Raw genomic sequence first — 16,074 nt, 5'->3', positions numbered from 1 at the left:
TCAGAAACTCAGCTGAGGTAGGACTGAGGTGGGCTAAATTAGCCGTCTTGTGAAATAGCATTTAGACATGAAATTCAGAGATATACCATACCTCCACAGCCCAAACTTAACTGAGTAGCCCAATGAATCAAACACTTCATAATTTAGGAGTTTTGGGTTTTGTTCTTTTAAATTCTTTTTTAGTGAAGCAGGGTAGTTTTTGTTGAGATTGATTTAGGAAGATGTAAAGGGAGGCAAAGAGAGAAGTGTGTGTTCAAAAGAGAAAACGGGCAGGCCAGTAGGGCCAAACTGGGTTGGATCCCGTGCACTCCAGGCTGGATTGCCGGAGCCAAAGCATGCCAGGAGCGAATCCCTGAGTGCAGGGCCAGGAGTGATCCCTGAGCACTGGACCAGGAGTGATTCCTGAGCACAGGGCCAGGAGTCATCCCTGAGCACTGGACCAGGAGTGATCCCTGAGCATAGGGCCAGGCGTAAGCCATGAGCATGGCCAAGTGTGTCCCAAAGAGAGAGAGAGAGAGAGAGAGAGAGAGAGAACACGGGCTTCTCCAGAATAGTCAGTCAAAGAAGCAGAGACAAGCAAGTGAGGGACGTGTTCAAGCCCATTTTGAAGCGGGCTTGAAGCGTGAGCCACAGACACTTGAACATCATACAGAAGGACAAAGGGAAACAAGGTGGTTCCATTTCCTCTTATCTTTTCCTCCAACAAAGCCATGCCCGCAGCTGGAGCACCTGCCCCTTACGTGTCTTTGTCCCTGTGGGGGCAGAAGATTGCAGTGGGCCGCAAACCAGATCACAGTCTAGATCACAGTCTACAGACAATGAGTTGTGCACTCACGGTAGTGCAGGGGAAGGTGAAAGCACTCTCCTGATCTTTTCTTTGTCCTTTTTATCATTAAATGAATTTAACCCAAGCTGGCCAACTCCAGCCAGAGTAGAGGAAGACAAGGCCATTAGCTGTTGGGCCAAAAGCAGACGCTGAGCACAGCGTTCAGAATATCACCCTGTGGAGGTCCTAAAGACGCATATTTTTGCCACAGAATTTTTCAGTCAAGTTTACCATCTTCATTCTTTTCTTCCATTTATTGAAATCACTATTTGGGGCACTCAGGGAAGCAAAGTGATTCTCCAAGGGAGAGCTAATCTACAGCAGAAAGGCCAGAAATAAAACTGGAAACTCGTAATGATCTCTCTTGTTCTCACTGCTCAGCTGCCCTGTTTTGGAGATCATTAGCCGCCCCCCCCCCTTTCTCCCTTGTCCCTTCACTTTTGTTTTGCTCCCAAGGGCTCTTAATGCGGAAAAACAATTTATTTCTCACCATCTGTTTTCCCCATTAAGGTCAAACAAGCAAAACATGTAGCTTAAGGTGAAACAAAAGCCATCTATGAAGATTCCTAGGCAGAATTCAAAGTCCTGGGCTATCTGCCGTGGGCAAGGAGAGGGCGCTCTCTCTGGACATTAGTATTTCATCAGTTAAATTAGGACTTGGACTAGAGGTATTTCCAAAGATACTTTTCACTTCCACAATTCTAGTCTTCCTGGGTTCTAGATGCAAGCAAAGTATGCCTTCAGCTTTATTTCAAAGTTTTGAAGGCTTTGTTTCCAAATTTCTTTTTCCTTATGAAATTAAGCATATTGTTGGTAACCATACTTGGTCATGGTGGTATTCCAGCATCCCGGAAAGGAAAAAGAAAACCCCCAAACTATAGATGGCTCACAGATAACCCATTTGCTATGTGGGCAGAATGCAAGGTTTATAAAGCTTGTTTTCTATTACTTCTGCATTAAATTATGTGCCAAAATTGGTTTATGACCAACTCTTGTTTTGTTTGGGGGCCACACCCATCGGTGCTCGGGGCTTACAACTGGCTCTAGGCTCAGAGATCACTCCTGGAGGGCGGGGCAGGGTGGGGATGGTGGGGGTGAGGGCATATGGATACCAGGAAATTGAACCTGGGTTGACCAAGATGACCATTAAAAGTATTCCATTTATTTAGTCTTTCTTTTTGTTATTTGGGCAACACTCAGCAGTGCTCAGGGCTTACTCCTGTCTCTGAGCTTAGAGGTCGCTCTTGAGAGGCTCAAGGGACCGTATAGGATAGAGCCCTTGTTGGCTGTATGCAAGACAAACATTCTACCCTCTGTACTATTGCTCCATCCCAGAAAATGTTCCATTTATTGACAAAACCATTCTGAGTCTTCTTAATAGTCTCCTCAACCCCCACCGCCCCCACTCTATCTCACCATCACCTTATTGTTTTTAAAATGTTTCCAGAGCCTAAATTCCACTCATCCCCGCTAAGTCTGAAGAAGCTGAACCAGGTTATCTGCTAATTTTAAAGCTTCCCAAGTGAGTTGGACTCATTGTGTTTCTTTCTCTATATACTATCCTTAAAATTAGTTTAGAAAATAAGCACTAAATGAGAATGCCTCCAAAGAGAAGATAATTTAGATCCCAGACCTGTCTCTGCACTCTGAAGTATTATACCAGACTAATCTAATTTAAATTTGAAGTAAAAGTTGTGCTGCCCATTAGGAGATATTTAGCAAGAAATGAGTTTCTTGGGACTGGGAGAATATGTGTCTCTAGTAACCTGGGTGAAATAAATGATGCCAGATTTCAGGGGAGGGTGTTTCATTTATTTAATATGAAAAGAAGGTAGTATAATGAGAAGAATACAAGCCTAATTTTTTGAATCCTAACATTGTACTCAGTTGTCATGTCACTTAAGAAAGAAGACCTTTAATACTAGCTGTGGTAAGACTAAATTAGATATGGATATAAAAGTACTTCATAAACCATAAAATCGTGTATCTCAGCATTTTCCTTGTCCCCTCCCTGCTTTAAGAAATATACAAATCTCATGCCCTTTTAAATGTTATTTGAAATTAAATATTATGATTAAAAGCAGAAAAGCAAATAAGAAGCTACCTTGTTTCCTCCCTCCCTCCCACCTTGGAGAATGGCCTCAATGCATTTTCCTTGCGGTAGTTTAAACATTAGCATTAAATTGGAAAATTCAGCAGCTACAGAGACTGTGTTCCCCATCTTTGTGCTCTTTGGACCACCAGGCACATGGTGGTTTACACAGTGTAAGAACTCAGTAGAAATTTGCTAAAATCAGCACTGACCAAGACAAAACAGAATGCCTGCATCGGTAGAATGAGGACTTGGGTTTTTTTTTTTTCAGAGATTAAAGTTCAGGGTTGCCCAGAAAGAAGAAGCTAATAAAGTTCTGTGCAAAAGTTTCCCCACCGTCCCCAATTACAGACTTCAGGTTTTTGCAGTTCCAGGGATCAAACCTGGGGGCTCTGAAATGGGGTTGGTCCAGCCCTTTCAGCCATCTCCCCCTTCCCAGATTATAAACTTCATACCATTTTTTCTAAGTGGGGCATTCTTAGTAGAGGAGAAATTTACATATGAAGAAGTCATCTTATTTGGCACTGTCACACTGTCCTCCTGTTGTTCATCGATTTGCTCAAGCGGGCACCAGTAACATCTCCATTGTGAAACTTATTGTTACTGTTTTTGGCATATCAAATATGCCACGGGTAGCTTGCCAGGCTCTGCCGTGCAGGCCGGATACTCTCGGTAGCTTACTGGTCTCTGAGGGACAGAGGAATCTAACCCAGGTGGACCACGTGCAAGGTAAACGCCCTACCTGCTGTGCTACCGGTCTAGTCCTTGAAGAAGTCATAGAAAGAGAAAAAAGCATTTGTCTTTGAACAGCAATTCCCCACCTCTTTGCTGATCCCTCTTTGCACTTGGACTTGGGGGTCTGAGGCAGAAAGTATTCTCAGTGTGAGGGAATGCAATTCAGTATATAACTATTCATCATTCATAAGATATATTATTAGAGGGACCAGTACAATAATATGGCATGCAGCTGACCTCCATCCAGTCCCCAGCACCCCCTTATAATCTCCTGAGCCTTGCCAGGAGTAAGCCTGGAGCACTGCCAGGTGTGGCTATCAATCAAAAAATAAAATTTTAATTAAGAAAAAAAGTATGTTGTTAGGATGCCAGCCAGTCGCATTTGTTGGTAGTCTGCTGATTTTACTAATATGCCCTTAGCAAGGAGCTGGAATGTAAATCCAAGGGATTCCCATTGTCAAAGATTATTTTTGGGTTTTTTTTCGTTTTTCTTTATGGATGACTAAAAGTAAGCTTCTGTGAAGGTTCATTTCTGACCAAGTTTTATCCCATGCGAATTAGGGAACATAGGAATTCAGACTGTAAAGCCAAAATCTTCATAAGCATTTGAGAAATGAAATTTTTTATGTTATTGGGATCCACTAAAGAATTTCTTTCTTCTCTTTTTTTCCTGACTTTATTGAGCATGTGTAATTATATGTTTTACACATGTTCACTGATGAAAGAGGAAGCCTCAGTTTCTCCTTGTGAACAAGAGGGGAGCCCATAATTTCTCCTCTCCAGCATTTCTCCCCATCAACCAACCACACCCCATCCCCAAGGCCCTCCCTTTAACATACCAGGAGTTCCCCAGTACCATATTCTTCTGTTCCAGAACTAGGAGTCACAAGACTAAGGTAATGAACAATACCGGAGGACGGTGACCAGAAAGAAAAACCAGCCCAACCACCCCATAGATTCCCCGCATTCTCTGTAATACAAACTCCGGGTTTTCCTGTAAAAATCTCACAGAAAGAACCATAGTTAACCTAGTTCTGTACTAAGTTCCTCCCTACTTGGGGAGCTCCTTTTCTTCTCGCTTCTACTTTCTAGTAAACTTTTCTACTTTCTAACTCTGAGTCTGAGTATCTATTATTCGATATTTGCATTCTTGGAAATATTGAAAAACCTGGGAATCGCCTCCGATAGTTGTCTTTATTTTGTGCGTGTAGGGTACATAATACCCTGGAGGGGTATTGTTGAAAATGGCAGAATTTTCTACTTTTATGACTAAATAATATTCCATGGTATATATATATATCATATCATATTAAATGTCATATGTGAATAACAGCTATGCCACATAGTCTTTATCCATTCACCTAACCCAAGAACATTTGGATTTTTATCATGTCTTGAATACTATGAATAATGAATATAGGACTTCAGATAAATTTCTCAGGAATGAGAATACTCATATAAATGGTTCTATTTTTATAATTTTTGAGCAGCCACCCATTTTCCATATTTCTGTCTAACATTCTCACCAACAGATTTTAAGGGTCCTTTTACACTACATCCTCACCAACATTTGTTACCTCTTGTCTTTGGATCTCATACCAACAGGTATGAGGTGATAACTCATTGTGGTTTTGAATTGCATTAAATTCACCAGGGTGATTCTTGATCTCAAAATTTTTTTTATGTGTATACTGGCTATGGAATGTCTTTGGGAGAAATTTCTGTTCATATTCTTTGTGCATTTTTAATTGGATTATTTGCTTTTTTGCTATTGGATTGTATGTGTTTTGGTATCGGATTACTACTCCATTTTCACACATGGTTTGCAAATATTTTTTCCCATTCTCTTAGCTTCCTTTTTTGTTTACTGACTGCTTCCTTTGTCATGCATGTTTAGTTTAGTCTTTCGTTACTTTTGCTTTTGGTATCTTTTTTTTTTTAATTTATTTATTTTTTTTTAATTTATTTATTTTTAATTAGAGAATCACCGTGAGGGTACAGTTACAGATTTATACACTTTTGTGCTTATACTTCCCTCATACAAAGTTTGGGAACCCATCCCTTCACCAGTGCCCATTCTCCACCACCCGTAAACCCAGTGTCCCTCCCACCCTCCCCAATCCCATCTCCCCCCCACCCCACCCTGCCACTGTGGCAAGGCATTCCCTTCTGTTTTCTCTCTCTAATTAGCTGTTGCGGTTTGCAATAAAGGTGTTGAGTGGCCGCTGTGCTCAGTCTCTAGCCCTCATTCAGTCGAAGGCCATGTGGGGGAAGGGAGTTGCGGGAGTTGCTTTTGGTATCTTATACCAGAAATCACTGCAAAATCAAATGTTAAGGTGTTTTATTCCCTATTTTCTCTTCTCTTCTGTAGCTTCTGATCTTATATTCAACTCTTTAACCCATTTTGAGTTGCTTTTTAACATGTAGGATGAGATAGGGGTCCAATTTTATTTTTTAAATGTGGCCTTTTGGATTTGCTAGCATCAATTATTAAAGAAATGATCCCTTCTCCTTTGTGTATTTTTGGCTTTTGTGCTGAAATATTTTTTTTAATAATAATTTTATTGAATCACCATGTGGAGGGTTACATAGTTCTCAGGATTATGTCGGTTATACAATTCTCAAACACCCTTCCCTTCACCAGTGCCCATCTCCCATCACCAACCCCCCCCAGTATACCCGCCGCCCCCTCCCACCTCCCCAGTCCCCACCCATGTACATGATAAGTTCCACTTCGTTTATGCCTTATCTCGATTACATTCCATGTTTCAACACACAACTCACTACCGTTGTTGGGGTTTCCCCCAAAAAAGGAAAGCAGTCCTATTGCCAAGGAGGCATTTGATAGTTTTCCACTGCTAAGAATATAGAGATATTAAGTCCCGCTGTTTGTTACATAACTTTTCTTTTTCCCCCTTGCCCCGCGCCACCGAGTTCACGCCTGTTTGGTAATCGCCACGCTGCCTGACAAGGAAAAAAAAACCGGAAAGGATGGTTATTTCCCGTCATCGGCAGGCGTGGGGCTTTGGCTTAGTTGATAGACTAGTAGAGTGTCTGCAAGCAGTTTCTGGAACCGACGGGCTTGCGCTGGTATCGGCTCCGGCTCGAGATTCCACCAGCGTCCCACTGTTCCATGTACATAATTTTTCCCCTTATATCCCATTCCTACGCCACCAGGTCTGTTTGCTTAATGGACATCACACTATGTTTGACACCACGCCGTGTTTCTTCCCGGGAAAGAAGGATATTTCTTCTCAGCCGGCGTGGGGATATAGCTTAGTTCAGTCTAGAGAGATGGCTACCACTTTGATTGCCTTCAATATTTCAGCAACAGACTTACTATTCTTGTTAGGATCTCCCACAAAAGTCCGACCCATTAAAAAGGGACATATTACATATTGCTGATGCTAAGATGACATTAGGTCGCGGCCGCGCGGTTTTGGGTTTCTGTATAAAGTCCAGGGATAGTACAACCAGAAATAACATCACTACAAACTTTTACCCTTTTATGGTGCTCATAAGATGGAGAAGCCTAGAGAGAGGCTCGGCGTCTCCATTTTGCGCTCAGGAAAACCGCGGATCCTGCGCTGTGCTCAGGAGGGAGGAGTGGAGAGAGAGAGAGGTTAAAAGAATTGGGGGATGCCCGGCTCCCACTGTTTCAGCGCACCGTGGGGTCTCTGGTCCCATGCCGGAATTAGTTCAGTGGGCTGTTTGGAGTCCAAGGGCGCTTCCTTGGGCTCTTCCATCATGCTCGCTCCGCAGCAGGGTCCAAAGGGCTGAAATATTTTTTAATTGAATTACCGTAAGTTACAGTTACAAAACTTTGATGTTTGAGTTTCAGTCATACCAAGATCAAACACCCATCCCTCCACCAGTGCACATTCTCCACCACCAATGTCCCCAGTATTACCCCCGCCACCCCCGCCCTTTCCAAACCCTACCCCCCGCCCCCGCCTCTATGGCAGACAATTTCCCTCATACTTTCTCTCTACTTTTGGGCATTATGGTTTGTCTTGTGCTGAAAATTAAGTGACTATCTATGTATCAGTTTATTTATGGGCTTTCTATTCTGTTCTCTGATCACTGTATCTTTTTATGTCAATACCATATTGCTCTGCTTACCAGTTTTATGATAAAGCGTGAAATTGGGAAGTGTGATGCATCCAACTTTGTTCATCTTTCTCAGGACTGTTTTGGTTAGGGGCCGGAGTGAAAGTACAGAGGGTAGGATGATCGCCTTGCATGTGGCTAACCCAGTTCCATGCTCTGCATCCCAGATGATTTCCCAAGCATCAATAGGAGTGATTCCTGAGTATAGAGCCAGGAGTAACCCCTGAGTATTGTTTGGTATGGCCCCAAAACAAAATAAAATAAGCAAACAAAGACTGCTTTTGTTATTCAGGATCGGTTGTGGATTGACATAGGTTTTAGGATTGTACTTTTTATTTCTGTGAAGAATACTGTTAGAGAGTAGGAGACTAACACCCAAGAATAGTAGAAATAAGTACCAGGAGGTTGACTCCATGGCTTGGAAGCTGGCCTCACATTCTGGGGAGAGGGCAACTCAGATAGAGAAGGGAACACCAAGTAAAATGTGGTTGGAGGCCTCACGGGGGAAGGGTGATGCATGCTGAATGTAGACTAGAGACTGAACACAATGGCCACTCAACACCTTTTTTGCAAACCACAACAGCTAATTAGAGAGAGAGAACAAAAGGGAATACCCTGCCACAGTGGCTCCATGGCTTGGAAGTGGCTCCACAGTGGCAGGGTGGGGTGGGGGGAGACGGGATTGGGGGGGTGGGAGGGATGCTGGGTTTATTTGTGGTGGAGAATGGGCACTGGTACAGAGATGGGTTTCTCAAACCTTGTATGAGGGAAACATGAGCACGAAAATGTATAAATCTGTAACTGTACCCTCACTGTGACTCACTAATAAGTAAATTTTTAAAAAAATTTTAAAAAAGAATACTGTTAGAATTTTGATGAAGATAAGTGAATTTATACATTTCTCTGGGTAGCCTGGTCATTTTCAAATATGAATTATTACAGTTCAAGAATGCAAAATAATTTTTTATTTATGTCATATATCAGTGTCATAGTTTTAAGTGTATAAGCCTCTCACCTCCTTGGTTAAATTTATTCCTAACTAGATATTTTTGATGCTACTTTGATGCTACTATAAACAAAATTGCTTTTTTAATTTCTCTTTCAAATAGTTTATTATACATGTATTAGAAGCAACTGCTTTGAGAGTATCTTAATTGGTTTTGCATTCCATGACTAAAATTCATTCATTAGTCATACATTAATTTTTTTGTAGAATTGGAAAGAGGGTTCTATGAATAAGATTATATCATCTCAAATGAAGTTAAATTTTACTTCTTCCAATCGGACAGGGTTTTTTTTCTTGCCTACTTATTGTTTCTAGGATTTTCAGTACCTTGCTGCATAAAAGTGACAATTATGAGCATCCTTACCTTGCTCTCGATTTTAGCAGAAAGACATAAGTTTTCATCACTGAGTATGATGTTAGTAATCAACTTGTCATATATGACCTCTATTATGTTGGTATGCAGTCTTCTATACTAACTTTTAGTGGGGTTTTTTTTTCCCCCTCAGAAGAGGTTACTAATTTTTGTCAAATATTTTTTCTGCATCTACTGAAATGTTTGAATGATTTTATCCTTTATTCTTTGTGGTGTATAGCACTTACTGACTTGCGTATATGCCATCCTTGTGTCCTAATGATAAATTCCATTTGATCATGGTCTGTGAGTCATTCAATGTGCAGTTAAATTTGGTTTGCTAACATTTTATTGAGGAGTTTTGCATTTGTATTCACCAGGGGTTGGGGCCTGTGATACTATGATTTATAATATTGGTCTTTGTCCCTATTTCTGGCACAGAGCTCCTAAAATTTCATGGAATTTTCAGTGATAGAGCTATGAAGGTATCTCTTGTGTTAGTTAAGGAGGAGACTTTTGAACAGCATCTGATAGAGGCTAGGTGCCAGTGGAACCAACCAACCTATGATTAGAGGATGTCTCAAATGGAACTGGTTGGGGTGTGTGTGTGTGTGTGTGTGTGTGTGTGTGTGTGTGTGTGTGTGTGTGTGTGTGTGTGTGTGTGTGTGTTTGTTTATGATCAACAAGGACTGTGAAAGGGAGGTGGTCAAGATGGCAGAGGTACCCTAAGTGGCAGTGGTGTTGTTTGCTAGCAAGGTCCTTGACAAAGACTCCTGAGGTTTCAGTTCTTCCTTTTGCCTATGGAAGAAGTTCTTGAGTGCTTGGTGCCCGTGGCTGAAACATCAGCAGGTGTAGAAGCGCAGCTGGTGAAGACAAGTCAGAGCCACAGCAAAGAGTTGGGTTAGGGTTAGGGGTCAGTCACAGAACACAGCACTAAAGGGCCCCCATGCTTGCAAATCCAAGCCAAGACTCAGAACTCTGGAGGTGCATCACAAAGAGTGGCCACTTCAGTCCCTTGGGTGACAAGGCAAGGCGATGTCCAAATGTCAGAGAGCAGCAGCTGTGGTAGGGGGCCCCTGGGGACACTGCAGTGACTGCTCCAGCACCAGTGAGGAAACAGGAAAGGGGATGCTAGACATTTCCTGAGCTGGTTTATCACTCTTGGCATAGATTTCAGACTCTTGGAGTCTTTGTTTTCCAGAGGTTGAAATCCTGAAGGGTTTTCCTTTGTGGATGAGGAGATGAAGTGATGGAGGCAAAATGCCCCGTCTCTTAATCCGCAGCTTTTCTGGTTTTAGCTGCTTGGTTGTAATGTGGGGCTTTCCCGGAACTGTTTGTGTGGCCGAGGAGGAGGAGCAAGGCACAGCTTCGTGCCCTCCTAGCCTGCTGTCTTGCTCATAACAGTTCCTACAATGGATTTTTTGTTTTCTTTAAGACTTGAAAAAATCTTAAAGAAGGCTGGAGCCTTAGTACAGTGCTTGCCTTGCATAAGGCCACCCCGGCTTTGATTCCCAGCATCCCATAGGGCCCCCCAAGTAACACCAGTAGTAACTCTTGAGTGCCAACCCAGGAGTAACCCCTGAGCATTGCTGGGGTATGACCCAAAAACAAACAAAAAATAAAATATTGGGGCTGGAGCAATAGTATAGTGCATAGGCATTTGCCTTGCATGCGGGTGATGATCCCCTGCATGGGATGATCCCCCGCATCTCATCTGGTCCCCTGTACCCATGTACCCATTACTGTACCCATTTCTCCCACTATTCCACTATTACATATACCTACATAATCCTCTGTATCCATGAACTTGGCATTTGGTGTTTGGGTGTGTTTGTTTGGATGGGGATTTTATGCCATATCCAGTAGTGCTCAGTGGCTATTCCTGGGTTTGTACCCCTGGCAGTGCTTGGGGGCCATACGTAGTGCCAGGGACCAACCCAGGAGCCACAGCATACAAGGCACGTATTGTTTGTTTGTTTTCTGTGGTATATATGAGAGAAATCTTATGCTATTTTGCTTTTTAAGTACCATGTACCTTTTGTTTTTGTTCCCTAAATTGTGAAAATGATGATGACCAATGGAAAAAGGAGAAATATACCACTTTTTTAGGTTGTTCATATGCAGATAAGGAAAGGGAAAAAACACATATTCTAAAAGTATACAATATTTCCCCATCAAAACCCAGTGCAAGAGGTAGAATCTTTCCAGTCTGCCAGAAACATTGGAACTGAACTGAAAAGTGAATGTAAGGAAATGGGAGCTAGTTTGAACTTTGATTTTTCAAAAAGCCTTCTAAAAAATATATATCATCCTTATTAGTTACTTTGAGTGATATTAGAATGCCTGATTGTTTCCAACATATTCTCCTAGGAGAAACTAGTAGTTGAGAACAGAGCTCTATTACATCAGAAATAAGAGGTAAGTTGGTCTAATAGCCTGCTTAAACTGTGAGTCATGACCCCTGTGTGGAGTGACATAACTGAATGTGTCACATAAAATAACTTTATGATTTATTATAAAGTAGGCATGATTTGTATACCTCTTTTTATATCTGTGTACTTGGGGTCTTGTAAAAGATTCTCAAGCAAACAGAATTTTGAGCAGAAAACATTTTAGGAAGTTGCTCTGCAGTGTGTAGAAGCCATTTTATGCTCCTGTGTGGTTTTTGTTTTAAGAAATTGTGATTCACTTATTGATTAATTTACTCTTGGCAGTAGTGTGTGTGCGGGGGGAGGGGGAGTCCTGAATCTGGTCACAGTCTGAAGTTTTCTCTGTCAATAAAGATATGGACATGGAAAGCATTCAAAGGAACTGACAGGAGAGAATAAGTGGAAGACAGCATGTTTCGTGAGAATGTGGCTTCTGGAAGGCCCCCGTAGCATTCGGCGTTTAAATTTAGTTGAAACATCCGCAACACAAATAGAGAGAAGTTCACAGCTGACACAATGACAAGTTGTCTTCATCCATCTTTCTTTAAAGTTGCTTGCTTTGAAGAGGATGGCAGATTCAGGATGTTCTCACCATCGCCGTATGCAGGCAACATACAGACTTTGTAGCTCAAAAGGAAAAGGGGGTGACTCAAAGCAGAGGACCGCAGGGAATTGACATGGCAAAATTGCCCTTAGTGATTAGATGTATTTGTTCGTCCCTTCATTTTAGAATTAGACTTGGAAAAACTTATTCTAGGGTCAGCTGTAGACTGGGTTTTCTCATTAAACTTGATTCTTTGAGGACCTTTGTTATTATGTACAGTTAAGTTTATCATCTTTCCCCTTTGGGGAAATTACAGTGATTGAAGTATCTCTAATGGTAAAGTGACCTTTAAAAAATGACGCTTTCAGGGGCTGGAGTGATAGCACGGCGGGTAGGGCATTTGCCTTGCACACGTCTGACCCGGGTTCAGATTCCCAGCATCCCATATGGTCCCCTGTGCACCGCCAGGAGTAATTCCTGAGTGTAGAGCCAAGAATAACCCCTGTGCATCCCGGGTGTGACCCAAAAAGCAAAAAAAATGACCCTTTCAATACAAAAAAAAATGTAGTCAGGAAGATGGCCCAGGAGGGCATATATTTCTGCCTCCCTGAGTGTGACCCCAGCATTGTATCACTTGCCCCTAAGCAGCTCCAAGCGTGGTCCCTATTTTTTTTTAAGTCAGCATTAGAAATAGTTCATGCTGCCCACCTTACAGAGATTATATTCGGTCATTTCTCTTGTGGACCCAGCCAAGACTTGATCTTCAAGTTATTTTTAAAACAAAGCTCAGTCTAGCCATGTACCATTAAGCGGAATCCAGCCTTCCATTCACATCCATCCATCTCCATGTAAACGCTCTCTGTGCTTTAAATATTATGCTATGTCAAAGGTTGTCTATGTGGTTAGAAACCTTTAAACATCAAGGTCAGGAAGCTGCCAGTAGGACTTTTGGAAGCCGTTCTGAGGCCAGCCTGATGGTAAGGGATATGGGAAGACTCCATCCATTTCTGCACATTATTTGTGGCTCTCTGAGGAACTCATTTAACACTATTCCCCAGTGCATCATCTTAAGAGGCAATGTTGGAGTTTTCTGGTCCTTGTTAGAAAGTTTACTTCAATCCACAAGTATCCTATGGCCCAGAAGTGTTCAGTGGTAAATAACGAGCCCACAGAAAGAATGCTGAGGAATGAAACTTGCATCTTCCATATGCTGATCCAGCGTCAACTTGCTGTCCCGCAGTAGAATCAGCCGACGAAATTTCAGCCAGGCCCCCAAAGACTGACAAGCATAGTAAATTCTGCTCACGCAGGCTATTTGGAAGGAGAGTTTTGAAGTTAATTGAATTTATGATTAGCAGAAAGCGATCCACACAACCATTTTTGTTGCACCTCATGTTGAAGGTCTCTCTTTAAAAGTTTGGATTCACTTTCCTTTTTTTGTTTTAGTTTTTAATATCCAAAAGGTAGTTGGATTAGGTTTTAAAACTAAACCCTTTAGCTCTTCCCTGGCATTATCTTTATTTTCAAAAAGCTTTACTATGTATTTCCTGTGTTAGGCCTATTGAAGGTAAATGTTTTAGATTGAAAAAGTACAAACTCCAAAATAGCTCCACAGTTCCTAGCATGAAGGAAAAAAATCCATGATCATGCCATTTTTCCCATTCCTCTGGAAATAGAAAAATTCCATGAATTAAGGATTATGAGTTTTGAATTTGGCTGCTCTTTATAGTATAAATAATAAAATACATGGTGTGTGTGGGCCGGGAGCTGGGGATTTATTCCTAAATTCTGGATTCTAATTCTGCTTTATTCTGGGTCTCAGGACCCTCATGACAAGTCTCAGAAGCCATCTTTTCTCACTCCAAATGTGAAACACATCTCTTAAAATGAAAAATCATGGACTTTTTCTACCTTTACTGGAATTTATTGTTGCACTTAGTATCCATTTTCCTTTACTGAACTGTTTTATGCCATCATGAATTTAGGTCCATACATTCAGCTACGTAAGATTAGGTAAGATTCAGGTTTTCTATAATGTCAATAAATGGCAGGACTTCTTAGAAATCACCTTTTTCCAGGAGGAAGGGACAACCTCTGTTAGTGTCTACTTCTATAGCTTTTCCCTGAGACTATAAATTAGGTCTGGGAAGGCTATAATGAGTCAGTACTTTATAGACTATTAAGATACTTAGTTAGAAGTGATTCTTGAGCATGTCCAATAGAAAACACATGTTTATAAAGGACAAACATATTCAACACAACATGTCTTCGGCCTAACCAAGCCCAATCAATTAACAAAATGGAGGTCTTATTTTGCATATCTCCTGCTCCCCCAAAATAGAATCACTAACCACTTGTTAACCACACTGATTTTTAATAGAATGGGGGCTATAGCTTTGCCATCAGAAATGTTCCGATTAAGCACCCTATTAGTTGTAGCCAGCAGAGTGTACAAAACAGGAAGAAAATGCTGACTGCCTTTTTGCCTCCTTTCCTAGTCTGACTTGATGTGATAATTCATTGCAGATTTCTTTTCCTTTGACAGAGTGCCTACCGCAGAAATGGGATGTCTTTTCTGGCCTGCTGATGTCACTGGGACTGCAACAGAAAAAGAAGTGTTCTCTTGAGGTGACTTCTCTTCTCCCCCCACTCTAGACAAAATAAAAGACAAGTTTACCTTCTCTGTATCCTTGTGAGTGGGCTGGTTTGTTGTGACTATCAAGGGGCTGACTCCAGCGCTTTTCCAGCCCCCTCGATGCTTAGTCTTGTTTACTAGATGGGCCGCTTAGCTAATTAATGGCAGGATGTTTGGGACCGTGTGTAGGTGGACAAGAATGCAGATCACACAATTTTGAAATTTTAATTTGGGATGGATTTGCTACCCTGTGCTCACATCTCTTAAAAGCAGTCTTTTTTTTTTCTATTTATTTGTTTGGGTTTGAGTTTGTTTATTTTTTTTTTCCCCCAGACATTTAGTCTGTTTCATTGAAAGCTTTTGTAATCCAGGCTTGGAACAAAGGAAACAAACCCCAATACTGTATCTCCAACATTTGTCAACACTATCTACACATATTTTAAATAAAGCCACACTAGACCTAGGGAACCATCCCCATTTTCCACCCCTTCACCTCACTGATAATATATGTCATTTTCTGATCTTCTTCACCCCTTCCTACTTAGCTGTCTGTTGTGTTTTCTCCTCTCTCTCCATCTTAGTTTCTCTTCTCTTTTTGTTGTTTGCTTTCTGGGAGGCCGAACCCAGCTCTGCTCTAGGGCTTACTCCTGGATCTACAATTAAGGAACACTAAGGTTGGGCTTAGGGGACCAGATGGGGCTCCAGTGATTAAACCTGGGGCAACAGCATTCCAGGCACATGCCCTGCTCACTGTACCACCTCTCCAGCCCTGTTTTCTTTTTTGAGCCCTCCAGTTTTCAGGCCCATCACACACGCAGGCAAATGCACACCATGCCTGTTTAGAAGCAAAATAATCCAAATCAATAAAACCTGGACTTGCTTTCTTGCTTGGTTGTTTTCTTCCCCACCAAGACTGGACATGTGGACGGGGTCATTCCTTGCTGATAAGTCCTAGCTGAGTCAGCCTCTGGCATCTGCACTTTCTTCAGCAAGTCTTACTCACCCGTAAACGCTTGGTAACAAACCAAAAATGTCACAGTTGTAATTGGATAGTTCCCGATTAAACTTGAATTGCAAAATATGGACTTTTTCCCATTTATTTTGTAGGAATTTGGGGTAATTTTACTTTTATCATGGTTTTTACACTCACTGAAACAGCCTTTGTAGCGGATTAATAGAAACAAAAATGAAAATCATGAAAGATTTTCCTCTTGTGACCAAATAATTTTGAGGCTCAGTTAATGTGATTGTGCCGATTATTCACATTTGTTAACTATCATTTACCTGTTCTATGTTAGTCCTTCTGGAAAAAATCTTCATGTCAAAAACAAAACCAAAAAAGAGG

General features: G+C 41.6%; 1 protein-coding gene across 3 annotated transcripts in view; it reads left to right on the top strand.

Annotated features, from left to right (window-relative positions):
- SUPT3H (SPT3 homolog, SAGA and STAGA complex component) overlaps positions 1 to 14,781 on the top strand; it is a 519,913-nt gene extending 505,132 nt beyond the window's left edge. For all 3 annotated transcript variants that reach the window (XM_055135058.1, XM_055135057.1, XM_055135059.1), the window contains one exon: positions 14,640 to 14,781. In XM_055135058.1, the coding sequence (XP_054991033.1) occupies positions 14,640 to 14,681 (42 nt within the window). In that variant the 3' untranslated portion in view covers positions 14,682 to 14,781. The remainder of the gene's footprint in view (positions 1 to 14,639) is intronic.
- The last annotated feature ends 1,293 nt before the right edge of the window (positions 14,782 to 16,074 follow it).

The sequence above is a fragment of the Sorex araneus genome, chromosome 4 (assembly GCF_027595985.1).
Source record: "Sorex araneus isolate mSorAra2 chromosome 4, mSorAra2.pri, whole genome shotgun sequence".
Classification (NCBI taxonomy): Eukaryota; Metazoa; Chordata; class Mammalia; order Eulipotyphla; family Soricidae; genus Sorex; species Sorex araneus.
Note: the sequence above shows the minus strand (reverse complement) of the source record. Positions and strands in the feature narration are given on the sequence as shown.